The 9,355-nt window shown below is 47.4% G+C and overlaps 1 protein-coding gene across 1 annotated transcript; it reads left to right on the top strand.

Annotated features, from left to right (window-relative positions):
• Window positions 1-3,514: 3,514 nt before the first annotated feature.
• On the top strand, window positions 3,515-8,431 carry LOC136492641 (VAN3-binding protein-like). The gene is made up of 10 exons (XM_066488633.1): window positions 3,515-3,673; window positions 4,764-4,801; window positions 5,423-5,528; window positions 5,855-6,031; window positions 6,285-6,416; window positions 6,496-6,561; window positions 6,795-7,179; window positions 7,271-7,411; window positions 7,525-7,638; window positions 8,054-8,431. The coding sequence occupies exons 3-10, from the start codon at window positions 5,454-5,456 to the stop codon at window positions 8,254-8,256; spliced, it is 1,293 nt and encodes a 430-aa protein (XP_066344730.1). The 5' UTR covers window positions 3,515-3,673; window positions 4,764-4,801; window positions 5,423-5,453; the 3' UTR covers window positions 8,257-8,431.
• Window positions 8,432-9,355: the final 924 nt, after the last annotated feature.

Consider the following 9,355-nt stretch of genomic DNA (forward strand, 5'->3'; position numbering starts at 1 on the left):
GAGGGGGCCGTCTCCTCCCACGCCGCGTGAGGAGGACCTGGAGGAGGAGGTGGCGCCCGTGGATGAGTCATCGGACGAGGAGCTAGTTCGGCAGACGGACGAGGAGGAGGGGCCGCACGAGGATGATGAGTGCGAGGCGTTAGGCATGGGTTCCGCTTCCTCCGACTCCTCTTCGAGTGTCTACTTGCGAGGTCCCGCGAGCCTCCCACAGGTTCCGCTTCCTCACCAACGCCCAGTGATTTGCCCCAAAGGACAAAAGTAAGTAACTTTATATGTTATCACCACTACTTCATATGATATGATGAAAAAAACTAATATTTTTTCTTAATCACTTGTGCAGGAACTGGGTGGTTGTGTCGGGTGGTAGCGCACGGCTAGTCAACGGTATCCTGGGTCTTCTGTGCAGGCAACACTTCCCCGACATTGTCACATATGCATCGAAGACGGAGCCGGCCTACTCGTTTGACCACTACGCCGTCGCCCTCAATGCGGAGTACCCCAACAAGGCGGCGCGGGTGAAGGCAGAGTTTTGGGTAAGTCTCCCTCCCACAACATTGCTCAATACATCGCATTCATTGGACTTTTCTTGAAATAATGAATGGATACATCGCTTTTGTATGCAGACTTATTATAGATGCGAGGAGGGATTTGAGGTCAGGGTGGAGCAGGTGACTACCAAAGACTGTAAAAAAACTCGTCACCGACATGCATCACGAGGTGCGCATCTAGGCCATCGTAACCTACTATGGGTTGAAGCTTGGAGAGAGGAAAACCAAGAAAGACGCAAGAGAGATGCAGCTGACCCAGGAGCAGTCCGTTAAGGTAAATGAAGAACATCAATATTGATTCGTTTTGAGATTAAGTTGGTTTAATTTGATCTTCTTATATGTCTAATACTAGATGACGTGTATATGATTCCCTGGTGGTGCCAAGCGTATCCCGAGTGCTAGGCGATGATGGTGGAGAGGTGGTTCACGGAGGAGTACCTCAAGATGCACAGGGATGCCTGGGACCGTCGTTTGTAGATGCAAGGTCCAACACACCATCAAGGCAGCCGCAGCCTCGTCGGATACAAACAAGCATGGGTACGTGAATTTATTTATCTATTGTGATGCTCAGTTCTGCCTAATTTCTAATCATCGTGTTGTCTTCTCGCAGTCGGCGTCACATAGTGGCTAGGCTTGCTCGGACTTCCAGGCATGGTGTATGGCCCACAAGGGCAAGGCGACGTCCGACGTCTCCTTCAACCTGGAGGACCCGCTCGAGGCATACACGAACCTAAGCATCCACTCCCGCATCAGTGAGTACACTGAGGTGGCGAGGTCGCTCCATGGGCTAGACCACGATCCGAGCACCTAGGACTTCGATGGAGAGGCCATCATGAGGGCGGGGCAAGGCAAGAAGCATGAGCGGTTCTGGCTTGGCAACGGCGTCATCGACTACGGCCTCTACTCCCTCTCTCTCCCAGATCCGAGCACGAAGCACGAGCGAGAGCCCAGCCATTAGCACATGGCCGACCGCTGCACAGCACCGGGTCAACGCACTCGAGGTTATTCCTATTTTACTCATCATACATTGATCTTTACACATCTTAATTAGCTTTGCATTACTGAAATATTAGAGTGAAATATTGCAGGCCTGGCTGGAATAAGAAATGAGGCAACGTCAGGAGCTGGAGGCTGGGTAGCAGAGGATGGCGGCCTAGCTGGAGGCCGAGCAGGCCGAGCGGTAGGCCCAGGCGCAGAGGCTGACGGACATTACGGAGTTCCTACAAGGGATTGGGCAACGTGTGGGCTTCTCTCTGCCAGCTGGGTTGTTGGTTCCACCTCCGCCTCCGCGTCCTGTAGCTGCAGCTACTCCTGTGAGTATGGAAGTTTTTTACTTTCGCTTGTGCTTTGCTTGTATGGTCTCTACCTTTCTAAATTAGCTATCCAAATAAACTTGTCTCACATGCAATCTTTTCTCCTTTGTGTAGTCTTCATCTAACGGTGGTTCGAATAATCCACCTCATGCACCTCCGAATGATGGAGCTGGGCCTTCACCACAGTCGCAGTGGGCGAGATGAGTGCACGTTGTATTTTTTTTTCATTTGTTGTTCACTTGGTGATGGACTTGTGATATACTTGTGATGCACTTGTGGACTTTGATGGACTTGTGATGGACTTGTGGATTTATTTGGATGAACTTGAGCACTTATTATTATATATGTGATATATATTGTGATGGATGTGATATGTGCGGATAGATGTGTGGATGGATGAGATATATATGTGATCAATGAGATATATATGTGATGAATGAGATATATATGTGATGTATGTTTGTATGAATTTATTTGTCATGATGGAATGTAAAAAAAGTTAAAAATTGCTGTTTTGGGTCACTTTGCCGAGTGTTGCACTCGGCAAAGGATCCCATTGCCAAGTGCCATGGTCACAGCACTCGGCAAAGCTGGAAAAATGGGTGCTCGGAAAACCATTTTTCCAGTTTTGTCGAGTGCCATGACCATGGTACTCGGCAAAGAATTTTTTTTAAAAAAAATTCAAACTTTGCCGAGTGCCGGCCAAAGGGCACTCGGCAAAGAATTTTTTTTTTAAAAAAATAAAAAATCTTTGCCGAATGCCTGCAGGGTTGGCACTTGACAAAGCGACCGTCAACGGGGCCGGCGCCGTGACGGTCGCTTTTCTTTGCCGACTGTCCGATAAAAAACACTTGGCAAAGAGGACTTTGCCGATCAATTTTTTGCCATGTATTCTTTACCGAGTGCCGCACTCGATAAAGGCTTTACCGAGTGCAATTTGGCCTTTACTGAGTGCCTCAGACACTCGGCAAAGAACTTGAATCCAGTAGGATGTGTGTATACTCGATTACTGTACATGTAGTATGTGCACATACGTACTTACTCCATGTATCAAAACTACATATTTTTAAATATATGACCTTGTAGCATGTGTACATACTCTATTATTGTACGTGTATGTGCACATACTATTATTAAAAAGTATAAACGCATATACTACTGTACATATATATACGGACATACTACCTAGCACGTATCCACACATACTATACTTGTCTTCGGGTATATGGACATACTCTGTAAAAAAAAGTATGAATATACTTGCCAAAAAATGATATACACTATCCCTATGCTTAATAAACAATATTTTTATATGTGGCATGAAGCCATCACCTGAAATCTAGGAGGAGATAAGTTCCCATATGCGTGCATGCGTTTTGGGCTGTGTTCGGCTGGCTGGGGCTGGCTGGGCTCAGCGGGGCACTGTTTACGTTCTGTTAGAATAGTATTTTTCTCTCACAACAATCAGTCGGAATAGTATTTTTCAGTCCTGCCGAACACGCCCTTGAAAAGGTAGACCGTGGGAGGCTGTAGCGCATATATACTGTAGAGGACAACACACCGGTCAGTCAGTCATGGCCGTGTGGGCCGGCCCCCATTTCTTTCCGGATCTCTCTGAAAACGGCCACACGATTTCGTGCCCTGAAAGCCGCGATTACAGCAACGACTATTAGAAATTGATTTTACATGTGTAACCGCGCTGCCTGCTTTCATCTTGGTCACTTCGTGGATCCCAGCAGCAGAGGTTCTCCCCAGGGGCAGGGGCCTCCCTCTTCTGAACATCTGATCCTGTCCAAACGGAGAAGAAGGAAGGTCAGTACGTCTATTCCTCCTGTTCTTTGATTCCTCACGCCGCCTTCATTTCTTTCCTATAATCCATGTTAGGAGATTAAAGAACTCGACAATTAGGAGAAGTTGATCTCCATGATGCGCGTCGATTGGGGCGCGGGAGCATGTGGTTTCGCCCTAATCGCTGGATCACTTGTCGCTGATCCATCCAATGCAATGAACTCCTATTAACATCAGTGCTTCAGTCTTTAGATAAATGAGTCACCCGCCCCTCGGTTTCACAAGTCTTCCGGGTTGCAACTGATCGATGGTACCAGGTCGCAACTGATTACTGATCCCACCCACCGCACATATCAGTTATATACCACAAGTAGGAATTAAGCTTCGAAGTTCGAGCCTTTACAATAACAAGATCACCACTGCACATGTCCTGCCAGATGTATACATTTTGTTTCCCACTTGGGTGAATATATCATGGATTACCCCTGTAGTACACCGAAGAGGCGAAGATTACTAGTTAATTGCTTTCTGCCGAAGCTATCGTTATGGCGCCTTCTCACCTTTTGGCTAGACACTCATTTACAATCACTGCTAGCTAATCCATGCTTCATCCGGCATCACAATCATCATTACCGTCTTGTAAATTTCTCTATATCGATCGAGTGCCTGTTAGAAATTGTTCGAAGATTTCCACGTATATATGGCACATGATGCGCATCTCATTTACAACTTTTTTTTCTCGGTCACACGAACGGCGTTACATATTTTGTATACTCATTTGCTATAAGTGGCAATCATACGTCATGTCAAATTGCCATTAGCAGGACCACCTCCTTGGCCCTCCCACATTACTCTATTTCTAACTGCTTAGTTTTGGCAAGGTCCATTCCAAAAGAAGCAATGTGCTCAAGTCATTATCGCCGTTTGAGTACCACGAGTTCTCAATGGGGAAGTTCAACCCAGAAAGAGATATGGAAGCGATATACATCAAGATTTCGTGGGGAATGCAAATTATAATACTGAATCCTTCTGAGTACTCTTGGTGCATTGTAAACCCGCATGCTTCAGCTTTTTTGGGTATGTTCTCACAATATAAAGACTTGGAGCCATGCAGGTGTCACAAGATCAGTGCACCCAGGGCTTCCTGCTAAGGTAAGCTCTTGCTCTCTCTGGACTGCTTATCTTCAGGCTGCCTTTCATCTGCTTGCTACTGTAGTCCTATCTGTCCCTATCTTCTCCTTTGGTTTCGTTATTTTCTTTATTTCCTTGTAAAATTAGTTGAACACCATAGATACCATCGTTAAATCCTCTAAACATTTGTCTTTGCAGTCATTATAGACTTGGAAAGTCTGTAACTGTTCTAGACTTGAAAAGTTCCAGTGATCAGCCACGCATGAACGAAAGCTGCAGGAAACAGTTACTTTTATATAGCTTCCTCCGGTCAAATTTGATATAGGAAAGCAGACTCGTCACACATGAAACAAAGTTCTCAAATCATACTGTGTCTAGTGTCTACAGTCAATTAGGCAATCCGGCCTTTTCTGATTCAATAATTCTGATTGTTCTCTACTGGTTGTTTCCTAGTGGATTGTCCAGAGTAACAAATGCGAATCGCAAAACAGTGGAGTTATACTGTAGGTAGGACTTTGATATCACATTTAGTGGACGACAAGAAGTTGCCCCCTCATATATCAACTACAAATAGACGGTGTTAGGGTGATCTTTTTTTTCATCACTTCTTCCTCACTGATCCAGTTCTGTTGCATCGCTCAGTGCAGCCACGAGCCTGATTTGAGCAGCCCTGATGGAGCATTTCAGGCGAGGGGTGGAGTTTGGGATGGCCTCCTTCCAGAGATGCCATCCACTGTCATGTCAAATGGTTGGTGATCATGCAAAACCTTTGCTTCATGATTTTTAGTTATATAATAGAAACTGACCATAGATGTCGGCTAAGGCTAGTAGGCTACTATAACCTGACTTGTTTTAAGTCTTCAGAACTGTTTGTGCCTCTGCCATAACTGCATCTTGTGACAAATTAAGAGATGGACTAAACTGCTGTTCTGAACTTCTGATCATCAGTTCCTAGCTAGTGCCTACATATATATACTGAGTTTTTTTTTTTGGCATCATGCTGCTGCATCATTCTCTTGTAGATTTGTTTCATTTGGTGTGAATATATATAGCCATTGCTGAATGTTCAAACAGGCAGAGAGCGCACCAATCGATGCGCAGAAGGCGGACATCCGCTGTAAAGGGAAGTCACGGCATTCTAAGTGCTGCCACCTGGAAGAGATGCCAGTCATCCCTGAGCAGGCCATGGAGTTCCTCTCTCGGACATGGAGCCCCTCCTCCTCGGATCTCTTCCAAATACTCTCCCCCAGTGTATGTTTATGTCTTTTTCAGTTTTCACCAACCGAGTGGCGACATCTTCTCTCAAGCCACTCCATTGTTTCACAATCCATATACAAAATAATGCTTCGCACAACCTACAGTAACGCTTCACTTCAGTCTTATCTATTTATTACTGCATGGATCTTCCTTAGAAAAAAAAACGCATCTTTTTTCACCTTTTTTTAGTGTGCAGAATGTCTGTCTTTTGTTCACAGTTACTTTTATCTATTGTAATATAATAAAGAGCCTGGGATCATCGCTGGAGGACCCAGAGCAAGATGAAGCAAGAGGAGACGGAGGCGAAGACAAAGAAAAGCATCTTGGCACGTTTCGTTTTAATGGGGGAACAACAAACCAATTGTTCAATCAGAAATGTGTAAGTCAGACACTGGGCTCACGTCTCAGCAGTGAACTATTGCCCCAGTGTTAATGATGATCCCTGGTTTGCCTGACAGAGACTTGTAGCCGGCGGCAGGCCTAACTGCGGACAGCGCCGGCACAAGCTCGTCCAGCCTGCCTGGGTAAGTAAGGAGTAAGGACAAGATACTAGCCAGTTGTTATTACAAACACCAATGTTCCTCATAACATGGCGCAGAGTGCCAGATTGAAACAGCATATAGTACTCTGTAATTGCAGTGACAAAACAGGATAGCACAGCTGATATCTTGTCGGAACTGATACAGTGACTGCCTTGTTTGATTCGCTTGCTCCTTTTCTTTCTTTCTTTCTTTTCTTTTTTTTTCTTTTTTTGCAGCTCAAAGTTGGAAATATGAAGGCGATGCTGCGTGGTTTCCTGCTGGACAGCGTGCCACTCACCGGAAGCCGGCGGAGAAGGCGGAGGGACGAGCTCCGGCTGCACACGGCGCAGGCGCACGCTGCCGTGTCGGTGGCGCAGCTCGCTGCGGCGGTCGCGGGCATCGTGTCGGCGTGCGACCTGAGGCCGGCGGCCTCGGCCAGCGCTGGCGACAGGAGGCTAGGCGCGGTGCTAGCGTCCGCCGCGGCGCTGGTGGCCACCGTGTGCGCTGAGGCCGCGGAGACCGCCGGCGCCAACCGCGGCCGCGTCACGTCGGCCGTGAGGACCGGCCTCGAGAGCCGCTCCTCCGCCGAGCTGCTCACCCTCACTGCTTCCGCTGCCACATGTAGCACCGGCAAACCACGCCCAAAATTTAATGTGACAAACTCAGAATGAAGGGGAACTGATTACATGTTCGTGTCTGATGCTTCTGCCAGGTTTGAGGGGAGCCGCGACGCTGAAGCAAAGGGCAGTTGACCTCAGGGGAATCAGCACCAGCACCAGCAGCAACGCCATGGCCATGAGCGTCAGCGCTGGCATCCAGAAGGGCACGACTCTCAGAGTCTGTCTGCCTTGTGGTGAGAGACGACATGCTTCTATTCTGTGGTAGTAGTTGTGCATCGCTATTGTGTGTAGCTTGACCCTGCAACTGATTACTGTCTGCGTATTTGCTTGGGTGCTATATGTGCAGGAAGGTTGCGGGTGAGGACGGTGTCCGTCTTCCCGCGGTGCGGCGACGGCGCAGCGGTGGTGCTGCGGCTGGGGAAGAAGCGCCTGCACGGCGCGTTCGCCACCTTCAAGGACTGTAAGTAACAGCTCGTGCACGCAGTCATCTCACAACGCTATTCCGCTGCCGCGTCGTCGCCGCGCGCGTGCATGCGCGTGGGTGCGCGCTCGGCTGGCCGGCCGGTCCGGGGAAGACGACGACGAGGCGCTTGCCTGTACCGCGACGTCACTGGCTCACTGCACCGTAACACCTGAGCCGTTTGGCGTTTGGCCGGTTGCCCCTGCCGACACGCTTGTCTCTAACGACCCAATCAATTTTCCAGGGCCGGTCCAGTCCCGTCACGATTGGTCTGTTTCTACCTTGGTACTAGCGTCGCTGTTGTGATTTGGCTCCCAGCTGCTTGGCCGCATACTGTGTTGATACTTGATACCGGCTTCATCCACCGACTGATCGATCTGCTCATCTGCCGTTTGGTGGCGACGATGATTTTCAGATGTGGTCTCGGCGGTTGGAGACGGCGGCGGCGAGACGGTGGTGGAGGGGCGGCCGGCGTTCCCGGTGGCGCTGATCACGTCAGAGGAAGGGGTGACGGTGCAGCTGCTGTTCGAGCACCAGACGCACTGCAAGGTCTGGAAGGCCGCCATCGAGGGCATGCTGGCCGAAAAGAAGCTCAAGCGCGACAACCAACTGAACTGATCAGTCTGATTGGGCACACGCGCATACCGACCTTCCTGCACTTCTACTTCATTGAGTAGAATGGAGGAAGGATCTTTTTCTATCTTGTGTAATCACGCCTGTACGTGTTTTGTAACATGTTTGTATGTATGGGGGTGAATCGAAGCTCATAAATAAAAGTGCTATAAAAACCTGCTCTAGGATTGAAGAGAATTGTCTACTTTTTATGGCTTACATTTTTATTGCAAACAAAGGATCATGTCGTTTGAAGAAATAGAAACTTAAATAGGATTTTAAACATGTATTAACCCCACTCATCACACAAAGAAAAATGGAAGAGGATTTTAAACGAGGGGAGAACAAATAATGAACCCCACTCATCACGCAAAGAAAAATGGAAGCCCAAAAGGTTATTAAGGCCGGCAGCTATATAAAGGCCTCGTTTCTTGTTTCAAAATATAAAGGCCTTGTTTGGGCCCAATTTCTCTTTTCTTACACAGGCCCAATTTTGCTTTAATGCCATATCTATGTTTTTATTTTATGATTTTTCTGTGATTTACTATGATTTTTTAAAAATTTAACCGAAATAAATAAAAAATAAAAAAATAAAATCACCTTTTAAAACCGCTTATAACCGGTCAGGCACGTGAAACGAACGGTTTTAAAAGTTCAGGGAAGTGGTTTAACTGGTTTTAGAGTTCAGGGAGGAAAAGCCATAAAAGTTGATGAGATAATGTGAACTTTTTCCATGGTTTTTTTTTCTGAGTGGATATATCTACGTGGAAGACTGGCGTCGTTGTTTTTTCCTTCTGACCTAACTTTGGCCCATTTGATAGTTTAGGGGTGGCCCACCATGCACTGACAAAGGTTTCAAATCTGAGGTAGAAATTTTGAAAGACATTCGAACAAACCGTCCTGTCTCTGTCCATCCACTAGACAAGGCCCCACTGTTCTTATCCGCCCGCCGTCTCAACTTTCGTTCCGAAACTATCCTTGCGAATTCTAGCGAACGAGAGTACGAGACGGGAATTTGCCAAGGGTTGCTGAAGGTCTAGAAAAGAACAAGTCGTTTACAAGAAGGGACAGTCTGTACAGTGTACATGCTCAGTTTTCGTCACTT

The sequence above is a fragment of the Miscanthus floridulus genome, chromosome 1, assembly GCF_019320115.1.
Source record: "Miscanthus floridulus cultivar M001 chromosome 1, ASM1932011v1, whole genome shotgun sequence".
Taxonomy (NCBI): domain Eukaryota; kingdom Viridiplantae; phylum Streptophyta; class Magnoliopsida; order Poales; family Poaceae; genus Miscanthus; species Miscanthus floridulus.

Bases quoted from the DNA above. Each gene is read 5' to 3' on its own strand.
- LOC136492641 (XM_066488633.1), top strand. From the start codon at position 5,454: ATGGAGCATTTCAGGCGAGGGGTGGAGTTTGGGATGGCCTCCTTCCAG. The intron at 6,417-6,495 runs GTAAGTCAGACA...TTTGCCTGACAG, and splicing joins AATTGTTCAATCAGAAATGT to AGACTTGTAGCCGGCGGCAG. The intron at 7,639-8,053 runs GTAAGTAACAGC...GATGATTTTCAG, and splicing joins GTTCGCCACCTTCAAGGACT to ATGTGGTCTCGGCGGTTGGA.